Below are 26,984 nucleotides of genomic sequence, written 5' to 3' on the forward strand. Positions count from 1 at the left end.
ATGGTGCCGAGACCATAACAATCAATGAATGAATGAATGTGGGGTGTGTGTATGTGTGTGTGTGTGTGTGTGTGTCTTTGGACATGGATGTGATTCAGAGAATTGTTGATAGTTTGAAAGGACCTGAAGATCAATGACTTCTCACCTGGTCATTAGTCATTAGGCCAGGCAGAGGGAAGGAAAAGATCTAAACAGATACATTCCGAGGGCTGTTTGAAAAAACATGCAATCAGTTGTCAAACCACAGCCCTAGTCCCCAACATCCCATTGGTAACATTTTGTCTTGAATTATGAGCATTTAAGCTCCAAGGTCACTTAAGCTCCAAGGCAGTGGGATGACTGAAACACAGGTGGATTCCATTTACAACCACTAGGTGGCATCTGTTCTAGGAATTGCAAAATGGCTTGTTCACAAGCTGGAGCTTTGGTCAGCCTGGCCTGAGCCAAACTGTCAAGTTCCTGCTGGGTGGGTAGAGGAACTTGCCAGGGCCAGTGCTGCCAGGCTTGGTTTAAGGAGCCAGTGCCCTGGGAGGGGGCTGGATTCATGATTCCAATGATGAGCTCACCCTATCTAGAGTAGCAGCTCCCTCCCACCACCTCCTCATACTCTTTTATCTTTTCACCCTTTTTAATTTTCTTTATAGCAGTTATCACACTTGACTTTACTATATGTTTGTTTATTTTCTGTCTCCCCCCAACTAGAATCTAAACTCCACAACAGCATTTTGCTCATTACAGGATCACCAGTTCCTGAATACCTAGCACTTTGTAAGCCCTCAGTAAATATGTTGTATAAATGAATGAATGAGCAAACACATAACAAAGAATTATTAGTAACTAAGGTCTAGTTACTAATGAGAGATACTAATGAGATACTCTGAAAACCAAGCAATGCTGAGTTAAGATCATTGTTTATAGTAGGTGGGTTTAATTTGTATCCCTTTTATTCAGCTAGAGCAACCTGCCTGTGAATGAGTGGTTTCACTTTCTAAATCTATTTCAATCCTACTGTGTTCTCTGGAAAGTGATCCCTGCTGAGTAGTTATGTCTTTAGAGTTGTCAATCACAGGAGCAGCCTTGCTGGGCCATCAGGCCCCTGCTGTTGGTCTCCTGTAGGCTGATCAGGACTGCCTGAAGGGAGAAGGAAGCAGGTACCACAAATATCCAGGACACCCCTGAGCTGGGTTCACAAGCCCCTGGAGTAGAAGATGACACAGGGAGGAAGCCTCTACAAGGCTTCTAATTTCCTGTGGATGGGCTCCTAGTGGCAACGCCCAGGACCTGGATTTGGAGGCAGCTGATGGCTTGCCTAGCAAGAAGGCCACAGGTAACAAGGCTCCCTTGACTTGGTGAGGAACTGCTTTACTCCAGCCTCACCTAATCCATGTGCCTCCCAAATACTAAGAGTGATGTAGACTTGGGTAAGGCTCCTGGGACCCATCCTCCTGCGTGAAAAGAAGCAGAGATACTGACAGCCCCAGTAACAGGCATGTCTTCTGAGTTGAGGAGGAGATCGAGGGGCACAGGAGGGAGCCCGGGGTTTCCCGGTGCACAGGCCCACTGGCTGCAGCAGTCTGCAGTGGTGGGCAGCAGGCAGCAGCCCTGGTGCATCTTCCTGCAGAGATCCACAATTCCTTGCTCTGTGTGGTGCAGCTGCTGCCTTTCCCAAGTTTCCACATGACAATTATACAATCACCTGCAAACCTAAATCCAGTGAGTGTCTACAGATGACACACTCAACAGCTCAGAGAATGATTCAGAGGAAGCAATTTTCCAAAGTGAAGATAATCATCTGTTAGTGTGAAAAGGCAAGCACTCTTTTATTAGCATTGGAAGCTCAAGGGAAACGTGGCTAAAGCCATAAAAGCAGCACTTCAGTAAATGGCTCAAGAACAATATCCACAGCTGGAGGGAAGGACGTGTACAGATTCCTCTCCCACTCAGAGTTCTACCACAAAACTTGTTCTCGTGGAAGGAAGGCAAAGCTCAGCTCTGACCTCTTCCTGTTTACTTCATCAACAGCTCCTGTAAGTTCTGTCCCTGTGGCCACACAGGGAACCCCAGAATTCAGAGTTGACTGGTCTTTTATCTACATACTTTTCCCAGGTGACCTCAACCTGTCTCATTCTTTATTCTGTGACATTAAAATTAATATTCCAGCCCTGAGCGCTCCTGGGACTTCATAGAACCAGTTGCCTATTTGAACTCTTTATTTGGATACCTAATAGACATGTCATACTTAGAATGGCCAAAATTAAACTCTTGATCTTCTCTTCTTTTCCAGTGTCTTATTATTGCATAAGAAAGCACCCAAAGCCTAGTGACTAAAACAACAATAATCATTGATTTTGCTCACAAGTCTGTCATTTTGGTACGGCTCAACGGGTACTGCTCAGTGAAGCATCAGCTGGAGAATCCATTTCTAAGGTGAGCTGGCAAGTTTTGCCAGCTGTCACCTGGGAGTCAGCTGGGCTGTGGGGGGGTTGGGAGGGCTTGGTTTCTCTTCACAAGCTGCTGTGGCTTCCTCAAGGCATGGTGACTGAAGTCCCAGTGAGTTTCACAAGAAGACAAAGTGGAAATTGCCAGTATCTTAAGTCCTGGGCCCAGGAACTAGTAAAATGTTACTTCTGCCATATAAGATTGGTTAATCAGTCACAGATCCCAGGTTCAAGGGGAGGGGCAAAAGGCCCCCAACTTTGCATGGAAGGAGCATCAAAGAATTTGTAGGCAGGTTTTTAGATTGTCACATGTCCCAAACCTGCTCCCCCTGCAGTCTTCTCCATCTACCAGTTATTCAGACAACTAGGGGTCACCTTCAGTTGCTGTCCTTCCCTTCCCCTTCCACCCAATCATCAGCAAGTTCTGGTGACTCTCTCCCAAAACATGTCCAGAATCCTTCTGTTCTCTCCTCTCCACTACTCCCGCCTTACCCAGACAACCTCATCTCTCACTGGATGGCTGCTTGGTTGGTTGCAGTAGTTTGTTAACTGCTCTCTGCCTCCGTTCCTGCTTTCTAAAACCTATTCTTCATACAGTAACCAGAGCTATCTTTTAAAAACATAAATCAGATCACCCCACTTTTCTGTTTAAACCCCCTCCAAAAGCTTCACGACACATTTAGAATTAAACCCACACCCCTCATTCTGAATTCCAAAGCCCAGTGTGCTCTGGCCCCTGTCCGGTTCTCTGGCCTCATCTCATACCACTTGCCTTCTCACTAGTCTGTGATCCACACACATGCTTGTTGCTGGCTGACAGACTTTGCACCTGGCTTTCCTCTATCTGGAATGTTCTTCCCCCTGATTTGTCCAAGGCTGGTTCCTTCTTGCCATTTATTTTTCAGTTGAAATACCGTTTACCTAGAGAAACCTCCACATTTCCCAAACTTAAAGAAGCCACACCATCATCAGTTATATTAACCTATTTTAATTTTCAACATAGCACTTACTATTAGCTGATACTTTCCGTGTTGATTTGTTCATTGTCTCCTCCCTCTAAAATGACAAGACCTTCTCTGTCCTGTCACTGTGCATCTCTAGGACCTAGAACAGTGCCTGGCAAAGAGCAGATGTTTGATAATTTTTATTGATTTAACAGGTAGCAACAGTAGCCCCTGCCACCCAGTCTTCCAACGGGACCACAGAGTCTCTCAGAGTGGTTGATGGGTATAGAGAGGAAGCTTCAGGAGGGCCTCAGTGGCTCATGCATGGCCCAGCTCCTGGAGGATGCTTCACAGAGACCAGGTTTATGCAGCCTCCTTCCAACCCCCGGTGTACTGCCATCCCTAGCCTTCTTGTGAAACCAGCAATACAGAATCAGACAGTCCTAAGGACAAAGTTACTAACATGCTTGGACGGGGTGGCGCAGTTCTGCTGCCATCGGTCAGGTCATTAACTCACGTTATATTACATTTGAATTTTCATCTTAGGGTCAGACTCAGAAATGTAGGCCAAGTTCCGGCATCACCAATTCCAAGTACTTGTATTAATGATTATTTTTTAAAACGAAGATGCTCAAATTTTTGAAGAGAGACTTAGAAATGGGTATTTAGGACCATCCGAATAATTTTTTTAAAGTTTGATTAGGGCTTTTAAAAACTCAATGTTATTAATAGGTTAAAAAACAAAACACTGAGGTGAAAAGGGAATTCAGCAATAAATGAAATAATCTTTGTTTTCTTCAAAACTATTTGTTAATCTTTTTTTTTTTTTTTTGGTACTTTGGTGTAGAGAATTGATTGTGTGCAGAGTTAGTTTGCTACTGAAATAAAACACTATGGTTGTGTGTAGTCAGGCCATTCATTAGGGAAATGGCAGCTTGTTTGATAGAAGTCTTTTTTATTCACTGTAATGAGATCTTTGCCTGTGGATTTCAATTTTTAAAAATTCAATAACATTGAAAAATCAAATTCCTGTGGGAGAAAGTGACTGTGAGGTCCCACTGTGCCGAGAGAAAGTGAGATGATTCTGCGGTACTGAGAGGCCGGGATTTGTGTGCTTCCGGCAGTGGGTGACCATTAAGGGCCTGAGACCACCCTGAGCCGTGCAGCCCGTGCCCTTGGACCCCAGTCAGGCTCTGAGCTTGGCGACATGACAGGCTGGTCTGTACCACGTCGCACCTGGACCTCGCATGCCCTGTGCTGGGAAGCCCACGGAGGAAGGAGAACCCTTGGCGGTATTGACTCGGGGTGTGTGAAATCTCCTTTTCATGATGGATGGATTCTCATCCATCGAGGAGATCACATCCTGTCTGAAGTCTCCAGGCTCTACCGCAGCACCCAGAAGAGTGGTGCCCTGAAGGCACAGCTGAAGGTGTAAGACAAGCACTGTGCATTTGCTCTGAGGTGGAAACTGGCAACAGGGAAGGCCCTCGATAGGTCTACATTATGATGTCTGTGGAAGTGCTTAGTTTCTACCTTTATATTTCTAATTCTTTCTGCTGTAAGTAATTTTTAGTGATCACTGCTTAGGACTCAAGCTTCTGGGATCAAACTTAGGTCACACAGGCTGGAGAAGGCGGTGGAGTCACCGAGTCCTCCCAGGTCCCGGGTGGGTAGATGACGCCTGGAGGACTCTCCCTCCCTTCCTCCCCCCTTTCCTGCTCTGCCTGGTCGGAGCCGACACCTGAATGCAGAGGGCTCTCTTAGGGAGGGCTATGCTGGAAGAAGCTGAAGTCTCAGACAAGGCAGCCCCCTCAAGGAGGACTGAGGACCAAGAAGGACACGTGAGTCTCACCTGAGCTGACTGAAGTCCAGCTCGGCCAGCCCTTGACATATCCAAGACATGTGCCCACAGCAATGAGAAGCGAGTAAGACTCAAAGCCATTCTCAGTCCACATGCACAATGCTGGGAAAGAAAAACCAAGTTCAATTTACCAAAATATCTGTATTATCTAGAAAAATTGAACTCTAACCAGCCACTGCTACTAGAGGCAGCGTTATCCGGCTATGCTGGCTGCAGAAGCAGATCGCTGTGTTCCACCAGCCCACAGCCCAGTGCTGTGCTGAGTGGCACGTGGGCAGGCTCATTTGTAAGGCCTCAGAAACCTGGACACTTTGGAACGGAGCAATCGGATGAAGGATCTTGGAAACATTTCCCGGGACTCCTGGGCCGTGTACTTGAAATAGTTCTGGGGGTGGGCCAGAACGTCAAACAGAGCCTTGATCAGTTTCTTATCCTGAAAAGAACAGAATTTTGTTACTGGGCCAAAATATTTTAACATTATGACATTTTGCCAATGGAACTATAATGTCCCACTGTTAGGCGGTAGGTTGATCAGCTGAAAAACACTTTGTGAAAATTGTTTCCTCTGATTTTTATCTTTTTTCCCCCAATTTTTGTTTCCTAAATATCTATAAAGAGCACATATTACTTTTATTTTAAAAATTTAATATGTAAAAAATTGTTTTTCTAAACCACGTGATAACTTTGGAATTTGGGGAATATTTATTGCGTTAGTGATATGGCAAGTGTTTATTTATACTTATAAGTATCTAAAATTTGGTGGACTTCAGGCTTGAAGGATGAGCAAGGAGCCAAGAATCTTCAACTATTTGGAGAATGAACATGGAAACATGAGTTGCCGCTGGCTTGGATTTCTGATAAACAAGTTTCCCACTGCTCCTCCACACATTTCCAAATTAAAAAATACAACTTTATTTGACAACACTACAAATGGCTCCTTGAGTTTTTTTTTAAAAAAACTAAGTCTGGTGAAGATATAAAACTGACCTCAGCCCAGAGCAGGCTCAGTGTCTGAAAGGTAGCAAGAGGAAACCCTTCCTTGGTGGTGCTTGGCGAGCCCTGTGGGTGACTGCCGTGGCCCCCTCGGGTACATACTCACCTTAAGTATTTCCTGATGGTTCTCTGATGCGTAGAGCCTGCCATCTCGAACTATGTCTTCAATGAGTTCCTGGTAGTCCTCTGTTTGAATAAAGGACATATTTTGCATTTGTATGGTTTAGTTCTTTCCAAGCTGACTCTTTCATTTTTCAAATAAGGTTCTGAGAAATGCCCCTTCTGTAGCTGCCAGCAGAACAATGACCCCTCTGATACTAAGCAGGCAATCAGAGAGGACTTCCATGGACTCATCCACCACCTCCTCTCACCCACCAGCGTCTGCACCCATCTCTCCTCTTCCTCCCTCAGATGAACCTCTGTACATCCAGCCAAGACCCATCCCTCCACTTTGCTTACCAGCTCCATCTTCTCTCACCAAATCAAGGACATTGTTCCACTAGTTCTGCCCTTCCTTTCCTACGTGATGAAATTTTCTCTCTGCTGGTCTTTCACATCAGCATGCAAACATGCTGTTGTGTCTCCAATTTTTTTTTAAAAAAACCCTCTCTAGATCTCATTTCTCCCTCCAGCTTCCATCCCACGTCTCTGCTCCCCTTTGTAGCAAAACTCCTTGAAAGAATTGTCAGCACTCACTATCTCCAATTCGATTCCTTTCCTTCTCTCTCACACCCATTCCAGTCAACTCTGGCCCCCACCACTCCTCCAAAACTGCTTGTCGGGGTCACCAGTGACCTTCATGCTGCTCAACTCTTAGCCCTCATCTTCCTTGAGGCATCAGTAGCATTTCAAAGTCTAGCCTATTTCCTACAGTCATAATTCAAATCAAGCATATGCAAAACAATCGTTTTTAAATTCCAGGCAGAAAAGAATGCCTCTTTGTATGCATATCATGTGCAACAAATCCAAACAAATCATAAGAACATCACTGGAACTGTGTGGGAGGAAAAGTTTCTCCTGGTCAAGTGATGGGAAATGGAAATTCATAGGATAATACTCATAATTACTAATTTAATACATGTACAATATCGCTGGTCCTCTATTCATGTGGTTTCTTTCTTCTTATCCTTTCATTTTCGTGAATACAAAATCTATAAAATATGAATAAGGGTACCATTTTTTTTTTTAAATCTTGAATTCCTCTGCTGCAGAGTCTCTACCTCAGAGAATTAGCTCCTTTTGATGAGGAGTTCACCATTAGGAATGCCTGTCACTGTTCTAGAGAGCTGTTTGCCACTATCCCAAATGCTTACAAACCACCGTCTTTTTAAAAAATCTTTCCTCCGCTTTTAAGAACTACAGTGTCGGGCTCCCCAGTGTCGGGCACAGTGGTTAAGAATCCGCCTGCCAATGCAGGAGACATGAGTTCAAGCCCTGGTCCGGGAAGATCCCACATGCTGCGGAGCAACTAAGCCCATGCGCCGCAACTATTGAGGCTGCACTCTAGAGCCCGCGAGCCACAACTACTGAGCCTGTGCCACAACTACTGAAGCCCATGTGCCTAGAGCCCGTGCTCCACAACAAGAGAAGCCACCGCAATGAGAAGCCTGCACACCACAACGAAGAGTAGCCCCGGCTCACTGCAACTAGAGAAAAGCCCGCATGCAGCAACGAAGACCCAGTGTAGCCAAAACTAAATAAATAAATAAATTTATATAAAAAAAGAACTACTGTGTCTCCTCACTTGCTCCATCTGTCATGAGAAAAGCACTCCAGTGTTGTAGGTAAGAACTCAGGAGTCCCAAAGACCCCTGCAACTTTGTCCTGCTGTGCTCTCAGGCAGTTACTTAAATCTCTAAGCCAGAGTGGCCTCATCTGTAAAATCTCCTAGGAGAGTCACGTCCACTGTATGGGTGGCTGTGAGGAAAGTGCCGTGTCAAGGGCACTTGGCATATGCCTGGTCCTCATAAGCTCAGCACGTGTTGGCCGCAGCCACAGTGCTCCCTGCTCTCCAGGCCAGTGGGCTAGTCTGTAGCAGCCTCAGCTGCCCCTTCTCAATGTGACTGCTATTCTTCTGGGCTTGGAACCAGATATCAAAACTGTCTGAAATATAGGTTGAAAGAAAAAATTAAATAGGCTCTGGGGAAGACCTGAAAGGCTTCTGCACAGCCAAAACAGCAGTTTTCAATTATTTTCTGCTGTGACACTCTTTTTTTTTTTTTTTAATTGGGGTTGTGTTAGTTTCTACTGTACAGCGAAGTGGAGTTTCCTGTGCTATACAGCAGGTTCTCATTAGTTATCTATGTTATACATATTAGTGTATATATGTCAATCCCAATCTCCCAATTCATCCCACCCACACCCTCTCTTCTCTCCTTGGTGTCCATACATTTCAGACACACTCTTGTGGGCTTAACCAGGGTTATATGTCATTTCCCCTGGTTCAAGCTACAACCCTTTATTTGAATTAAAGAAAAAAATCAAGACGTTTTCATGTGTCACAGAGTTGCGAACAGCCTGACTAAAATGTGTGAGCTTTGGTGACATTTGTTCTGGAGTCTCTGTGGCTTTTTGGCTCCTTCCTGATCCTAGATGGGGGAGGTTGTTGGCTGGCTGCCTTTGGGGAGATAAGATGCTCTGAATCCCAGCAGAGCCACCTGGGAGCCATGTGTGTCCACCTAGGAGTCTGATACTAAGGGCCCTTGTCTTAGTGTTTGACATGGTTTCAGGCACCAGGATGATGATTCTAGAGTTTGTCACATGTTAGAAATAAACTATGTGAGGTGTTTTTAGGAACTCCATAGAATATCGTCTTTCCAAAACACCTACTTTTCACACCTGTCTGTCTAAAAACCTTCAGTGGCTCCCTATAAGATTAGGTCCACCCTTCTGAGCTTGGCATTCGAGACTCTTCATAGCCTAACCCCACCTGCTTGTAATCTCATCTCTCACTGCTGAGCCCCATGCACTCTACCAACTGGCCAAATCATTAGTCCCCAACACGCCAGGTACTCCATTCTTTGGCCTATGTCATTTCCTTTTCCTGAATGTTCTTCCTCCCATTTATAAGAAAACTTACATATTCTTTCAAGACCCAAATCTCTTGAGACTTTGCTCTATTCTTTCCAAAAACCCATGCAAAATGAATGGCTGCCCCTTTTTCTGTCTCACACAGAGCCTTGTACCTGCCCCGTTGTAGCATCTATGACACCATATTCTTTTTTGTATCTCTGTCACTAACCGTGTTGTCTCCAGCACCTCACCCAATACCTGGCATACTAGATGCTCATTAAATATTTGTGGCATGGATGAATGAATAAGTTCATGATGAACAGATAACTCTTTCCCCGCTAGGTTATGAGGTCCTCCAGGACAAGGTCCAGTTCATTTTGTGTTCCTAGTAAATGTTTGTCACCCAAGTCTCAGAGCTTGGTAGGGCCCCAGGGCTCACACAGGCCACCCCTTCGTTTAACAAGAAGAAAATGAAACCAGAGAAGTCATCTAACTTGCCCAAAGTTACACAGCAAGTTAGTGGCAGAGACAAGACCAGAACTCAGGTCTTTTTCCTCATTCCCTAGGATTCTGTATAAAAAAAGCTGCAGTTGTAGTAAGTTAATATTTATCGAGTATTTCCTATGTGCCAGGCACTGCACCAAGTCCTTTACGGATTATCCTATTGAACTCTCACATTAAGTCTAACGATTATCCTTATTTACACACTGAGAAAATGAAGCCTAGAGATGGTAAGTAACATCCACAAAGTTGCAGAAGAGATTAAACCCAACCTGGCTGACTCCATCGCCCATGTTCTGACCCACAAAGCTATGCTCACTTTTATTTACTTTCTAAACATCTCTTCATCCTTGCAGTCAGTGTCCCCAAATGCCTGTTTAAAACTTGGCACCTGTGAGTCAGCAATGTCCTTTCTCCGTATCCTGCCTGCCTTTCTGAGCATGCGTGCTTGTCAGCAGTCTACCAGCTGGCCCAGGAGTTGATTCTGTTCAAAGCAGAGAACCTTCTTACGCGTGCTGCAGCCTGAGCTTCACAGTGCTTACCATCGTATGTCACATACGGGACCTGGAACCCTCTGGCGCTGTTCCCTTCATTGGACTTAAACTGAATCCACAGCTTCTTGGATCTGGAGGTGAAGGCGATGGGGCGTTCGTAGGTCTGGCAGGTTTCATACGTTGTCACAGAATTGGACGAAGCTGCCAAGGGAAGTTGGAGGGGATAGGGTTCAAGACTCATCACTGAGCCTGCAGACAATGAACACTCATCTTTTCAAATACTCACACCACAAAACAAGTTATGTACAAGGGCTCTTCAGGACCAGCTGAGTCCTCGTAAGGGCCACAGTTGTGAATGTGGGCCCCAGGGAAGGCTAACTGCAAGGCCCATGGCTGGCAAGCAGCAGCAGCCCAGGCTGCAGCACTCACTGCAGGAGCTGAGGTCAGGGCCCTCACATTGCAGGGCCAACCTGCTGTAACCTGGTAATAATCTCCGCCATTCACTGCATGGTTCCTTAGACCAGGCGGTGTGCTCTGCACTTTATGGACTTTATCTCACTTAACCCCCACCCCCCAAAACCAGAGGAAGTTGGTGCAGTGGTTATCTCACTTACGGAGAAATTAATTACTTGCCCAGGGTCACACAGCCAGTATGTGGAAAAATCAGGATTCAAACCCACACCTGACTTCAGACATTGTAACCACTAATAAGAATGGCAAATACTTATGTAGTAGCCCCATGTGTCATTATTATTCTAAGTGCTTTACAAATAAAAATGCATTTATTCCTCATGATAACCCTATGAGGTAGCAACTATTATTATCCCCATTTTAACAGATGAGCACTCTGAGGCAAAGAAAGTTCCCGAATGTGTTCCCAAGATCACAGAACTAATAAGAGGTGGAGCTGGGATTCAGATCCAGGCAGAGCCCCCTCATGACACTGTCTCTAAGCTGCGTTGATGACAGTATCTTTTTATGGACACTGGGTCATGCATCAGGATGGGAGGCGGGTCCCTCCTGGCTGGACCATGCCCTTGGTCTTGGTCAATCCCTAAGCCATGAGTTGCTTCCCAGGGTGAGGCAAGTGTCTGGGGTCCTGAAGTCAGCCCTGCATGAGCTTCACTGACACTCTGTGTCCTTATGGAAGAGGGTTCCCAGTGAGCACAAAGGGAAGACTGACCTGCAGGATCGCTTCCTCTAGGGTTCAATAGGAGGCCTCAACCTGTGATTTTTGTCTAAATTTTGTTTTCTTGGCAAACTCTAGAAACTCATGTCCCATCTCTGTTCTAATACGAGGTGGCATTCTCGGCCGGCTTCTCCCATTTAAAGCCAGGCACAACCAACAAGGACCTACTGTATAGAACAGGGAACTATACTCAATATTATGTAATAAGCTATAAGGGAAAAAAATCTGAAAAAGAATATATATACATATATATATATATACACACACACACACATATATATGACTGAATCTCTGTGCTGTACACCTGAAACTTACATGATATTGTAAATCAACTATACTTCAATAAAAAATGTTTTAAATTATAAAGCCAGGCAGCGTGCCATCAGGCTTTCCAGCTGGCCTCAGAAGGGGAGGGGAGCAGACAGGTGAGACGCACCAGTTTTCCGCATCACCAGGTAGTCTCCACAGTCATCCTCTATGGGCAGGAAGATCTCAGGGACCACAATCAAGATGCGGCGCTTGGGGGGTGGGTTGATGGTCCAGGTACATTCTGTGTTGGCAGGGTAATTGCCTGGGTAGTTTGGGGATTCGATGTATCCAGTGAAATCACCTAGCTCCCCTCCACATCTTCTGTCTGGAAGAGAAAATGCCATGAGTTACAAAGGCACAACACAGCCATCATAATGTGATGGCCAAAAAATAATAATAACGATGATGGCATGGCCAGCCCCCGCTCAGCTGAGGAGAACCCTATTGCCCCTGGAAATGACACCATCGCAGGAATGAGTCTGCCCTGTAGTGCCCACAGCCCCCACTGGGAGCCCAACTACATTAACTTCCCACACAGAGCCCACACCTCTGGGTTCCCAGGGCATCATTTTCTCATTAACTTGAAGGCATTCAAGGTCAGGGACAGGTGTTTGTGAAACAAAAGGATAACTTTAGTTTTTACTGTTTTGTTTACAAAGTCCAAGTGCCAGGAGAACGCATGGCACAGAACTTGTAGGTCTGTCAAAATAGGGAGAATAGAGCTTACTGCTCAGCAAAGGATATTTGAGCCTTTCCTAGAGATCTTTGATGAAGACATGACAGCCATACTCTTTCACTTTTCTCTCTGGTCAAGACCATGTTTTATTTTTAAGTGGGGAAGAGAATTCCATTCAGCTATCAGTCAGTATAGGTCATGCTGGATACTCACCTCTGGCACCAACGGCAAGGAGCGTACACACTTGTGCGTATACACACACACACACACACACACACCCCACCCCACCTCAGCCACACTTCACTCACTGAATCTCCACTCATCCAACAAATATTCTTGCCCTAAAGGAGCTTAATGTTTAAAACTGTCAGGTGAACCTGTTCAAGAGAAGATGTTGAAGGATTATCTTTGGCCTCTCTAGCTGTAACTGGGATTTATTATTCCCAGTAGGAAAAAAAAACCCCAAAAAACAAAAAACAGCCTTTTGTTCCTGGAAGAGAAGAGGGAGAGGAGAGAGTCATGGAGTCAAGAAAACTGCCTCCGAGCCTGACCGGCTACCTGAGGAACTGTGCCATGCAGCTCCTAAGGACCAACCAAGGACCAGGGGTGGGAAGGCAAGGAAACAGATTTCATCTTGATGGGGAAAAGAATCTTCTTACACTGTGAACTCCCCAAGTTTAATCTACCAACAGACTAGGATATTATGAGCGGCAGTAAGCTTCTTGTTAAGGCAGGTATTCAAGAAGACACCAAACAAAATGAAAAGACAACCCACAGAATGGGAAGTTACAACTGACACTGTAGAAATACAAAGGATCATGAGAGATTACTACAAGCAACTCTATGCCAATAAAATGGACAATCTGAAAGAAATGGACAGATTCTTAGAAAGGCACAATCTTCTGAGACTGAACCAGGAAGAAATAGAAAATATAAACAGACCAATCACAAGCACTGAAATTGAGACTGTGATTAAAAATCTTCCAACAAACAAAAGCCGAGGAACAGATGGCTTCACAGGTGAATTCTATCAAATATTTAGAGAACAGCTAACACCTATCCTTCTCAAACTCTGCCAAAATATAGCAGAGGGAGGAACACTCCCAAACTCATTCTACGAGGCCACCATCACCCTGATACCAAAACCAGGCAAAGATGTCACAAACAAAGAAAACTACAGGCCAATATCACTGATGAATGTAGATGCAAAAATCCTCAACAAAATACTAGCTAACAGAATCCAACAGCACATTGAAAGGATCATACACCATGATCAAGTGGGGTTTATCCCAGGAATGCAAGGATTCTTCAATATATGCAAATCAATCAATGTGATATACCATATTAATAAACTGAAGGATAAAAACCATATGATCATCTCAATAGATGTAGAAAAAGCTTTCGACAAAACTCAACACCGATTTACGATAAAAACCCTCCAGAAAGTAGGAATAGAGGGAACTTACCTCAACATAATAAAGGCCATATATGACAAACCCACAGCCAACATCATCCTCAATGGTGAAAAACTGAAACCATTTCCACTAAGATCAGGAACAAGACAAGGTTGCCCACTCTCACCACTATTATTCAACATAGTTTTGGAAGTTTTAGCCACAGCAATCAGAGAAGAAAAAGAAATAGAAGGAATCCAAATCGGAAAAGAAGAAGTAAAGCTGTCACTGTTTGCAGATGACATGATACTATACATAGAGAATCCTAAAGATGCTACCAGAGAACTACTAGAGCTAATCAATGAATTTGGTAAAGTTGCAGGGTACAAAATTAATGCACAGAAATCTCTTGCATTCCTATACACCAATGATGAAAAATCTGAAAGAGAAATTAAGGAAACACTCTCATTTACCATTGCAACAAAAAGAATAAAATATCTAGGAATAAACCTACCTAAGGAGACAAAAGACCTGTATGCAGAAAACTATAAGACACTGATGAAAGAAATTAAAGATGATACCAACAGATGGAGAGATATACCATGTTCTTGGATTGGAAGAATCAATATTGTGAAAATGACTCTACTACCCAAAGCAATCTACAGATTCAATGCAATCCCTATCAAACTATCAATGGCATTTTTCACACAACTAGAACAAAAAATTTCACAATTTGTATGGAAACACAAAAGACCCCGAATAGCCAAAGCAGTCTTGAGAAAGAAAAATGGAGCTGGAGGAATCAGGCTCCCTGACTTCAGACTATACTACAAAGCTACAGTAATCAAGACAGTATGGTACTGGCACAAAAACAGAAATATAGATCAATGGAACAGGATAGAAAGCCCAGAGATAAACCCACGCACATATGGTCACCTTATCTTTGATAAAGGAGGCAAGAATATACAATGGAGAAAAGACAGCCTCTTCAATAAGTGGTGCTGGGAAAACTGGACAGCTACATGTAAAAGAATGAAATTAGAACACTCCCTAACACATACACAAAAATAAACTCAAAATGGATTAAAGACCTAAATGTAAGGCCAGACACTATCAAACTCTTAGAGGAAAACATAGGGAGAACACTCTATGACATAAATCACAGCAAGATCCTTTTTGACCCAGCTCCTAGAGAAATGGAAATAAAAACAAAAATAAACAAATGGAACCTAATGAAACTTAAAAGCTTTTGCATAGCAAAGGAAACCATAAAGAAGATGAAAAGACAACCCTCAGAATGGGAGAAAATATTTGCAAATGAAGCAACTGACAAAGGATTGATCTCCAAAATTTACAAGCAGCTCATGCAGCTCAATGTAAAAAAAAAACAAACAACCCAATCCAAAAATGGGCAGAAGACCTAAATAGACATTTCTCCAAAGAAGATATACAGATTGCCAACAAACACATGAAAGAATGCTCAACACCACTAATCATTAGAGAAATGCAAATCAAAACTACAATGAGGTATCACCTCACAACAGTTAGAATGGCCATCATCAAAAAATCTACAAACAATAAATGCTGGAGAGGGTGTGGAGAAAAGGGAACCTTCTTGCACTGTTGGTGGGAATGTAAATTGATACAGTCACTATGGAGAACAGTATGGAGGTTCCTTAAAAAACTAAAAGTAGAACTACCATACAACCCAGCAATCCCACTACTGGGGATATACCCTGAGAAAACCATAATTCAAAAAGAGTCATGTACCACAATGTTCATTGCAGCTGTATTTACAATAGCCAGGATGTGGAAGCAACCTAAATGCCCATGGACAGATGAATGGATAAAGAAGATGTGGTACATATATATAATGGAATATTACTCAGCCATAAAAAGAAACGAAATTGAGTTATTTGTAGTGAGGTAGATGGACCTAGAGTCTGTCATACAGAGTGAAGTAAGTCAGAAAGAGAAAAAGAAATACCGTATGTTAACACATATATATGGAATCTAAAAAAAAAAAAGGTTCTGAAGAACCTAGGGGCAGGACAGGAATAAAGACGCAGATGTAGAGAATGGACTTGAGGACACAGGGAGGGGGAAGGGTAAGCTGGGACGAAGTGAGAGCATGGCATGGACTTATATATACTACCAAATGTAAAATAGATAGCTAGTGGGAAGCAGCCTCATGACACAGGGAGATCAGCTGGGTGCTTTGTGACCACCTAGAGGGGTGGGATAGGGAGGGTGGGAGGGAGACGCAAGAGGGAGGAGATATGGGGATATATGTATATGTATAGCTGATTCACTTTGTTATAAAGCAGAAACTAACACACCATTGTAAAGCAATTATACTCCAATAAAGATGTTAAAAAATTTTTTAATTTAACGAAAAAGAGACTAGACAGCTACTTGTGAGGATGTTGTTAAAAGGGCTTCGTTGGGATAGACAGAAAGCTAGATAAGCTTCCAGTCATAAATTCAAATGATTCACTGCCCCCTTCAATCCCCTACTCTTCCAGTTTGGGGAGGCCTCTTGCTCCCCTACATTGCTGAACCAGCTGAGGTCGTCAGCTGGCCTTTACTAGAGAATTTTACATAATAGTTAAAAACAAACAAGCAAACAAACCAAGTCCAAACAGCAAGTCCTTGAATGATTTACCTCCCCATTCCTACAGAATACAAACTAAGCTCTCTAGTCTGGCAGTCAAGACTGTCAATGAAAAAACGTTGGGCTTCCCTGGTGGCGCAGTGGTTAAGAATCCACCTGCCAATGCAGGGTACACGGGTTTGAGCCCTGGTCCAGGAAGATCCCACATGCTGCGGAGCAACTAAGCCCGTGTGCCACAACTACTGAGCCTGCGCTCTAGAGCCCACAAGCCACAACTACTGAGCCCATGCGCCACATCTACTGAAGCCCCCATGCTCTAGAGGCCGTGCTCCGCAACAAGGGAAGCCCCCGCAATGAGAAGCCCCTGCACCGCAACAAAGAGTAGCCCCCACTCGCCGCAACTAGAGAAAGCACGCGTGTAGCAACGAAGACCCAACAAGACAAAAATAATAAATAAATAAAAATAAGTAAAATTAAAAAAAAGAAAAAACGTTGCCTGCTATATCAGTAAACAAAGGATGTTGCGACCATCAAGCCATCACACTGCAGCCACCCCAAATGATGCACCCTGAGGAGACTCAGGATGAGAAAGCACAGGATACTGGCCCCAGATAGCTGAGGTGCACATCAAAGGAACGATTTCAGTGAGCCCAGACTCTTGCATCTTCCCTTACATAGAAAAGCACTAACTTCCTTACCTTGAGATATCGGGTCTTGTTTAATTAACAGTAATCTTGATGTTCCGACTACCTGGTCTTTGTTGCAAAAACTACTATGTATCCTGGTTCCTCCTGTCTCTTTGGAGCAGTCCCTCAGAGCTATCAGAGAGGCTGCGTCCCGGGCTGAAGTTCTCAGTTTTGTGAGCCGAATAAAACATAACTCTCAACTTTTAGGTTGTGCTTTTCTTTTTTTTCAGTCAACAAGGCTTCCTTTCTTGGTCTGCTTCAGACTCCCTACAGCACATTCCATGATCAGGTCCAGGGGTCTCTTCCCATAAAGCCTTTCACTTTTCTGAGTCTGTGCTTCCTCCCAGCTGTTCTCTTGGGCATGAAGTTCTTTCTCCCACTCTCCCCCAACCTTCCCCATCAAAACCTTCTCCTGCCCTGTCGAAGCCTTTGCTCGTCTCTCCAGACAGAGGGAGTAGCTCTTTCCTCTGCAGTCCCGCAGCCTGTGCTGCTGCAGGGCCAGGGACTGATTCTGCTTGCATTGCCTGGCACACAACAGGTCCTCAAACAGTGCTTGCTGAACAGGGCTGAACTGACATTTTACCCTTGGGAGCAAATTACAGCAAGTACAGCTTGTGAATGTGCCTGGAGAAGTAGCCTGGATCAATACAGGCGAGCGCCTGCAGGTCCAGCACTGATCTGCAGAGCCCTGAGCAGGGCTAACAACGGCTCCGCGGTCCTGAATGAACCAGGGACCCCTGCCAACCCGCCCCCCTAGGTGGACCCAGGCGCTTGCCCTCTTAATCAAGGACTGTGAAAAGCCTTAGAGAGAGACCTACTTTTACACTGGGTTATGTTTGTGGAGCCATCAAAGTCAGTCGTGGTATTTCCTGGGCATGAAACACAATTATTTTTTCCAAATTCTGGCTGGTACGTTCCTGCTGGGCAACGAATACATCGGTGAGTGGTGGTGTTGTAGAAATGTCCAGGTGAACATTGAACTGTAGGGGTGGGGGAAGGTGGAGAGAACGAAAAGGAAAAAAAAAAAAAGACTGTACTTTCATCAGATGTAACACGAAAGGTTTCGCAGTTTGTGACAGAAATGTTTATGCCCAAATGAGGTACTGCTTTCCTTCTACTCTGGGGCTAATCAACACTTAATTCCCTAAATAGCCAGCTTGGGTGGGACTTGTGACTCATGACACTGAGAAAAACACAAAAGGAACGAGGTACGGGAGTATCTTCTGTGTTCACTGTCCGTGCCGTCGGGCGTGAACGCTCGCAGCTCTGTCTTCATGCACAGCGGGCCTGGGAGCGTGGAGGGGCGCAGAGCTGACCCCGGGCTTGGGGCTGGGCTCCTGCAGAAGGCAGCAGGGTGAGGCTCTGGAGAAGGCGTAGCGCCTGTTCCGGAGCGGCGAGCTCTAGGTAAGGGTGAGGAGCTAGAGGAAGCCTGGAAGCAGGGAGCAGAGGGAGCCTGTGCACTACACCTGCCCATCTCTCCCCAGCTGTCTTGCAGTCAGCCCCGTTCGAAGGGGAGGACCATGTCTAGGGAGTTCCTGTGCTCCCTGCACATCCTGCAGGGACGAATGGCCCTGGGGACCTGTCCTCCCTGCCACTGGGGCCCACACAGGGCACCTCGGCTGAGCTTGACTGGGGCTTTACCATGGTTCTCAAAAGGGGAAATTCAATTCCGGGAAAAGGCAAGCTGCCAAGTCCTCACCTCTGGTTTCACAGTCCTGGAAGGAAGTGGCTCCCAGGTGTTTGGTGAGGAGGCCTCCTCCACAGGGAAAGCAGGAAGTACGGCCAGCTTCAGGCTGGAATGTGCCCAGGGCACAGAGCTGGCAGGGTGCAAAGCCATCCGCGGAATATTCACCAGGTTGGCACAGACCTGGGGGGAATCAATGACCTTAGGTGAACAAGGCCCCCCGGGCAGAGCCTTTCCCATCTCTCTGCAGATGAGATCAGAGAGATGTGGTCAGGCCTGTCGCCCTATGCGGACCTCAGCTCCCACCTCAGTGAGAGAAGCCTTGTCCGGCCCTGCTGCGGATGCTGACGAGGTGGCATGTGGGTGCCTGATGTTTACACACAGGGCTACACAGCACAGTGCAAAGATGGAGACAAGTGTGGACCCTTCTGAATTATGGAGCAGGCCTGGGTAGGCTGCAGGCTTAGGACTACCCAGGGCCCAGGCAGCCGCTGCAGTGCAGGAGCCCCTAGAGGGAGGGTTCTCTGCCTGCAGCCAATGTGGTAATTCGACCCAGAAGTACACCCTCACCCAGCTGATTACATCCTAGTGATATAAAGACTCTTCTGGTCACGGAAGAGTCTCCCCTTTTTACCAATTATATTTACTAAGTTACATCTCCTTACGCTGAGGTGTGTCCTGGCCTCCCTCAATTAGTGTACTAAATACAACCACATTGACACATGCTGAACAAATGATGTAGATCCACATTGACACATTGACAGAGGGATCCAGAGGCATTTATTTACTTTAAACACCTTACTTTATTATATTTTTTAAGTTTATGACAAGGATCACAGCCATAAACAAAAGGGTTTCTAAAAGCACATGTTCCATAGGAATTGGCCTGGCATTGGCAAGATGCTATAAAAATCTGCCGTCTCTTATATTCCTAATCATCTCTCCTCTGTTAATTGTCATGGTTTTCTTTCTACCCATAAGGTACAGATATAATGGCATTTAACAAACACACCTGAGGGAGGAGTCTGGCATCTGTCAGACCTGGCTGCTGATTCCAAATCCTCCACTCTTTGGCTGTGTGACCTTGAATGAGTCTCTTTAACCTCATAAAGTTTTTGTAGTGATACAATAACCATATGAACAACTCATGGAATTATTCATGAATGCCTGCATGATGCCTGGTATAGGCAAGTATACAATAAATGTTAGCAATTATTATTATTATTACTAATATTCTGATTGACTATAAATATATCTTACTAAGGTCACACGCAAGTGTGAACAGATGCCCCAAAGTACCTCCTTATCAACCTTGCCGTTAGTTCCAGGATTTCATAACAGGCCAAAGTATGCTAGGAGTCACACAGTCAATGTGAGGATCTGATTTTTAAACCAGAAAAGGTCCTGCACTTGAGTTTGAAGTCATTTAGGTGGGAACTAAATCTGGCTCTGGGAATCACTAGAAGGAGAGGCAGGGCTGCCAGAGCTCCGGCGCACTCTGCCGTGGACATCACCTACAAATCGCCTCATCAAATCACACCTTCCATTTGAGCCCACAGAGTGTCAGTACAGCTGGCCCTTCGCCTGTTTAATAGAGACATTTACTAATAAAGTAAATAGGAAAGAAGCCCACAGAACCTAAGTAAGCGTGGCTCCAGGGTTAACATTTTATAAGAGACAATTAAAAACTCTTCACAAGAATCACGAACATAGAGAACAGGCTGGTGGTTGCCAAGGGGGAGGGGGTCGGGGGAGGGGTGGAGCGGGAGTGCGGGGTTAGTAGATGTAAGCTGTTATATATGGAATGGATAAACAACAAGGTCCTACTGTACAGCACAGGGAACTATATTCAATATCCTGTGATAAACCATAAAGGAAAAGAATATTTTAAAAAAGAATGTATATACATTATAACTGAGCTGTACAGCAATAATTAACACATTATAAATCAACTATGCTTCAATTAAAAAACAAATAAAAACTAAAAATGCAACACACACACACAAACTCTTCACAGAGTTTTAACAAAATAACCAGATGGATATTTTTTTTAAAAAAATCAATAAGCTCTGACTTTGAGACCAAAGCTAGAAAAAGAATCAGGCTACTTCCTCCATTTTTTGACACTTTCAGGTAGTCCCTACACACTGGGAGATCACTCAGGTCTCAGGTGATATTTATTTACAGTGATTAAACATGCAATTGCAACATTTACACATTTTTTTCCTGTCAGTGTATTCTATTAGATCTTCATTCATTTGTTCAGCATGTGTCAGGCATTGAGCTAGGTACTGGAGAGCCAATGATGAGCCCAATATGGTCCCTGCTGGTAGGAATTCCATGGTGCAGTACGCATTGTCTGCACTGAAATGCACTTATGCCTTCTGCTAAACAATACCGGAGACTGGAGGAGTAAGAAGGGACAGAGGGCATTCTCACCTCCACATTCAGACGCATTCCAAGCTTCTGGAGTCTCCAGGGCCCCAGGATTTTCTGGTCTTGGGCATGGTTCGCATGTGATTTGCCCTTCCTCATTTTGGAAGGTTCCATTTGGACATAAAATGCAGCGTTCTTGTACTCCATCGTAGTATGTTCCAGCCCTGCAACTGACTAGCCAAAGGGGGAAATGATCTTGTCAGTGAGGGCACAGAGGCCAAGGAAGGATGATGTGAGTGCTAGAGATGAAGGTAAACAGATGGCACTGACCCCACACTCCCCCATACAAACCCCCTGAATACAGAATGTGTGCCACCTCTGGGTTCCCTGTGCACACCTCTCTGCCATGGTCTCTGTCACCCACTGTTGGAGGCATTTACAGGTCCTCCCTCCCTAGACCATGAGCTCCCTGGGGGCAGGGATCACAGTGGTCCTAATTATTTTTGAACACAAGCACTTGATGACATTCCCTACTTCACAGGAGGAGTATAAAAGTGAAAATCATTCACTGAACACAGGACTGGTGCTGGAAGAATAGAGAGGAGGGGGCTATTAATTCTGGCCGGTGGCATCCTGGAAGGCTTCCTAGAAGAGGCCACATTCGTGTCAGGCCTTGAAGGATGAGTAGGAGCTCCCCAGATAGGACGAGCGGCAGGTTGTAAAGATTCATGCCTGACATATGGGAGGAAAGGGAAGAAAGGAAGGTTGGGGATAGATTGAAAAAGTCCTTGAATGCCAGGCCTTTGGATTTTATCCTGCAGGTAAAGGAGCCATTGAAAGGAGAAGAATACGACCAGAAGCTGTGTTTTAAAAAGCTCACTCTCTGTTGGCTGTGGGGAGGGTGATCTCAAGGGTCTTACAGATGACCTCTGCAAAACAGCATGCTTCATATTTGTAATAAAATTGATACATTACAAAGAGCAAAGCCTAGTAAATGTCTCCTGAAAGAATAAACTACAAGGAAATTAATAAACTATGCTTCTGATTATATTTTGGTGTTCTTAGTGAAACATGGGCTCATATCTTATTTTAGGATATGAATACAAATATACTGAAGTGGGTTCCCTAGTATATTATTTAAAGAATATCATCATAACCACCAAAGCAGGCTTTCTGATGTCTGACGTTTGTTGAGTACGTACGATCTACTAGATAGTGTGCCACGAGTTTTACACACTTTATCTCATTTAGTTCTGGAAACAACCCAAAGGAGCTAGGCGCTATGATTAGCTCCATTTCACAGAAACAGAGACTTAGGGACATTAAATAATTTGGCCAAGGTCCCACAGCTAATCTGTGAAATACACCTACAATGAGATCAAGAGCTTTGAGTTTAAAGAGTAAAAAGGTCATTGAATAAAAGTGCCGACTGAATCACAATTCCAGACTTTGCCAAGGATTCTCTATGGGGCATTAGGGGAGTTTGACTGGAATAAAACACATTTTCTTTTATACCTAAGCTGCTAAGAAATAGAAAACAAAATATCACATGATAAAATTAGCTATTATAGCTCTTGAATGTGTGTAAGGGGGAATACTGGTTTTCATCCTACCCTACAAATGCAATTTGTACATGTACTTTTAGGGTTAAACATGGCAAAGTTCTCTACTACCAGTAATAAAAATGTCTTTTCATTATTTACCCCATAATTTAAAGAAAACTGAGGCTTTTTAAAAAAATCATAGTAAGATGAAACATGCCACATTTCAAATATTATTTTTACAATTAAATGATAGCAATCAAAGTCTACTCTAAAGTCTAAATCTTAATACTTTTTTATATTGTTTGGATTTTCTTTTACAATATTCACATATCATTTTTAATTAATTTAATGACATTTTTAAAAAAATTAAAAGTGAACCAAACTCTTGGCAAACGACATTATAATGGGTATGAGGCACAGAACTCTGGCAGACAGAGCCTATAATTCCAGACTTAGTCTCTAAATGCAGCCCTACAGGATAATGGTTTCCATAATTACTCTGGTTTCAGCTCACCTCCCATGAAAAGCTGGGTTGAATTATGTACTAGGAATTCATGGCTTTTTATCCTGTGTTCCACCTGACTATCCCAGTGCCTAAAGCACGCCGGTAAATGAGAGCATAACCCCTTCATGGCTCTAACAAGCCAGCTGTCATGAAGACTGGCAGCAAGAAAATAAAACTAGGGCTGTTAGGAGCTCCTCTAGCCCAAGCCATGTCCATTTTGGGAATGGCTGTTTTCATAACACTCATTCACCTAAAGGGACGGTGCCCATACGACGGCAATGATTCCAACAGCCCCATGAATCATAACTTAAGAGTCGGATCAGTTTGGTCTGTTCCATCACTGTTCCTCTGACAGAAAACGATCCCCTTCATATAGGTGGACAAGAATGGACCTGGTTCTCTCTGCGAAGAGTAACTCCCACTGCTCTGGTTGTCCACTCCTTCTTAGAACTATTGAAACCCCGCAAAGCCTTTTCAAGGTTACATTTTGTGAAGCCTCAAGATATCCCACATCTGTTGCAATTTCTCAAGTGAGCAAAGGACTGAGAAATGCCCCTTGGGCCACCCTGCAGAAAAGAGGGCACCAGTTCTTTTTTCTCACAGTGAAAGGCCTGCTCCACATAAACAAGCTCATCTTGTCACTCACAGTTTCCATCTTCCTTCCAGAGAGAAAGACGTACAGAAATAATCCATGGCAAGCACCTTCCAGATTAATTTGTTCCTTTCACAAGGTAAAAATGGGCTAAACACTAAAAAGCGATTCTGAAATGTCATGAAGAGACTCCTGAAAACAGCTCTTTGCAAATGTGCTAAAGATCTGACCTAAAGAGACCTCAATGCCAGTTCCAGTTGCTTCTCTTTTCTCCTTGAGCAGCCAGCTTGTTTTGCTGCCCCAGACAAAGGAGTCAATTGCCCCCAGAACACTCTGCGATCACAGCAAAGCTTTTGTGTGTCCTCAGTGACCATTAAAATCCCATTCTCAAATCCCGCACAGCTGTTTTCTCTCCCCTTCAAAAAAAGAAAGCCTTTCTGATGCAAAAGGGAGAGACCAGTGGGGACCAGGATTAATGGTGACAAAGAGACCTGAAGGCTGGCCCTCTTTTCAATACCACAGCCTTTGAGTATTTCAGGCTATGGACAAACACTATGGTCTCTCTGTGGCTAAGATGGTGAACCTAATAAAAGGGGTCACTTTCCAGCATCTGACTGTTTTCTTAAGAATCACCCCTTGCCTTCTGAAGGAGACCCACAGGCAGCCCACGTGGATTCCCAGGGTCTCCTGGAGCTGATGCTTTGTCACGGCTCGGAGGCAACGCCACTCGAGGCAGTGCTGTGGCCTCAGGATCCTGATTTGAACTCCTTTTAAATGAGTGTTTCAGGATAACAGGAGAGAGCACTCCCTTGGGCTGAGAGGTTGATTTGTCACGTCTCTCCAGGTTTTTGGTGTGTGCTCAGTTTGCTATTTGAAAACATTCTTATAGTGGGGCAGAGAGATGAGCCGGACTTGACGCCTTCCTTGCTGAGTTTCCCCAGTGCATGCTGTTTTCTTCATGCCTAGTTAATGGGACTGAGATTTCACTTCCTCTAGAGTGCCTCTTTTGCCCTCAATTTAAATATTTCCCCAAAGATTTGCCCTTGGCCCTCTTTTCTCTTAGTGTTGGCAACTATCCTTGGGATTTCATCTGTTGTTCCTGTGAAGATTCATCTACTCATTTATTCAATTAAATACTTAGCACTGATTATGTGCAGAGTACTGTTCTGGGGGCTGGAGATACAGCAGAGGAGACAGACAGGGCCCTGCCCCAACGGGGCTCTCATTCTAGTGGAGAATATGAACAATAAATGAGCAAACAAACAAATACATAGTAGAATGCTAACTAGAGGTAAGTGCAATGAAGAAAAGTAAAACAGGTAGAGAGGGTAAGGCAAAGAGTGGTGGGGATGGAGTTTGCATGAATGCTATTTTAGAAGAGTAGCCAGGAAAGGCCTCTCTGAGCAGACAGCAGAGTGAAATGAGAGAAACAGCCTTGTGATGGTATTGCCTAACAGCAAAAGAGCCAATGTAGCAGGAACATAGTGAAAGGGGCTGGGTGATAGGATATGGACTCTAAAAGCAGCTTACGGAGGTTCTTGAAGGTCATGGTAAGGAAATTAGACCTTACTCAAAGTGTGCTGGAGGTTTCAAATGGGGCAGTGAAATGATCTGACTTATGTTTCTAGAAGATCTTCTAGCTACCGTGTGGAGAACAGCCTGAAGACAGGCAAGGGTAAGGAGAACAATTCAGAGCCCATAGCAATAGACTGGGCAGGAGATGGTGGTGGTCTGGAACAGAGTGGTAATAACAGAGGAAGAGAAAACTAGTTAGGCTCAGGATATAATGTAAAGGCAGATCTGACAGGATTTGCTAATGGATTCAGTAAGGAGCATGACAGAACAAGAGAGGCCAAGAAGACTGAGGCTTTCAACTTGAGCAACTGGGCAAATAGGGGTGGCCAGTTACGGAGATGAGGGATGAAGGAGATGAGGGAGAAGTGGGTTTTATTTTGGAGGGAGAGAGGAGAATAAAATGTTTTGTTTAGACATGTCAAGTTTAAGGTATTTTTTGGCCACGCACGTGTTGGTATTGAGAAGGCACTGGTTATACCGGTGGTCTCCAAGGTAGAATACTACACCTCAGGGGTATCATTTACATTTACAAAATGATCCAGAGTGTGAGCAAAGCATTTTCATATCTATGTGTATTAATTTTTATCTAAAAAATAAGACATAAAGAAAGGTTCACTGGTTTAGTAATGAAATCAGATTTACCATGGTGATCATTTTGAAGTGTACAGAAATATCAGATCACTGTGTCACATACCAGGAACTAACATAGTGTTGTATATCAATTATATTTCAAAAACAAACAAACAAACAAACTCACAGAAAAAGAGATCAGATTTGTGGTTACCAGAGCTGTGCAGGGCTTGGGGGTGGGAGAAAGGGAGATTGGATAAAGGTGGTCAAAAAATACAAACTTCCAGGTATAAGATCAATAAGTACTAGGGATGCAATGTATAACATGATAAATATAATTGACACTGCTGTATGTTACATATGAAAATTGTTAAGAGAGTAAATCCTAAGAGTTCTCATCACAAGGAGAAACATTTTTTTTCTGTTTCTTCAATGTTGTATCTATACGAGATGATGGAGGTTCACTAAACTTATTGTGGTCATCATCTCATGATGCATGCAAGTCAAATCATTATGTTGTACATCTTAAACTTATACAGTGCTGTATGTCCATTATATCTCAATAAAACTGAAAGAAAAATAATTTTTAAAAAGTTCTTCTGTTTAAAAAAAAAAAAAAAAGATTAGGGACTTCCCTGGTGGTCCAGTGGTTGAGAATCCGCTTTCCAACTCAGGGGATGAGGGTTTGATCCCTGGTGGGGGAACTAAGATTCCACATGCTGCGGTGCTACTGAGCCCACGCGCCACAACCAGAGAGAAGCCCACGCGCCGCAACAAAGAGCCCGCGCTGCAACAAAAGATCCCGCGTGCCGCAACTAAGACCTGACGCAGCCAAAAAAAAAAAAAAAAAGATTAGTCCCTTAGTCAGTCCACATCTCCACAAGTCAGAGACACGTGTGAAGACACAAGGTCCCCAAGAAAGAGACCTGTGGGTGGGGAGGTACTGACTGACTCACTTCTTTTCAGTGTCTCGAGAAGAATTTCAGTTGTGCCTCATTGATTTCCTGATTAATATTATCTAGTTTCA

The 26,984-nt window shown here is 44.2% G+C and overlaps 1 protein-coding gene across 8 annotated transcripts in view; it reads right to left on the reverse strand.

The window, feature by feature from the left end:
- Positions 1 to 1,717: 1,717 nt before the first annotated feature.
- Positions 1,718 to 26,984, reverse strand: part of SCUBE2 (signal peptide, CUB domain and EGF like domain containing 2) — a 70,379-nt gene continuing 45,112 nt past the window's right edge. For 3 of the 8 annotated variants that reach the window (XM_036862217.1, XM_036862219.1, XM_036862215.1), the window contains 7 exons: positions 21,235 to 21,405; positions 18,811 to 18,978; positions 17,930 to 18,091; positions 11,869 to 12,066; positions 10,292 to 10,444; positions 6,343 to 6,422; positions 1,718 to 5,676 (listed from right to left, as the gene is read on the reverse strand). In XM_036862217.1, coding sequence (XP_036718112.1) covers positions 5,524 to 5,676; positions 6,343 to 6,422; positions 10,292 to 10,444; positions 11,869 to 12,066; positions 17,930 to 18,091; positions 18,811 to 18,978; positions 21,235 to 21,405 — 1,085 coding nt within the window. In that variant the 3' untranslated portion in view covers positions 1,718 to 5,523. The remainder of the gene's footprint in view (positions 5,677 to 6,342; positions 6,423 to 10,291; positions 10,445 to 11,868; positions 12,067 to 17,929; positions 18,092 to 18,810; positions 18,979 to 21,234; positions 21,406 to 26,984) is intronic. The other 5 variants (XM_036862218.1, XM_036862216.1, XM_036862220.1 and 2 more) reach the window with 3 other exon arrangements.

The sequence above is a fragment of the Balaenoptera musculus genome, chromosome 8 (assembly GCF_009873245.2).
Source record: "Balaenoptera musculus isolate JJ_BM4_2016_0621 chromosome 8, mBalMus1.pri.v3, whole genome shotgun sequence".
NCBI lineage: Eukaryota > Metazoa > Chordata > Mammalia > Artiodactyla > Balaenopteridae > Balaenoptera > Balaenoptera musculus.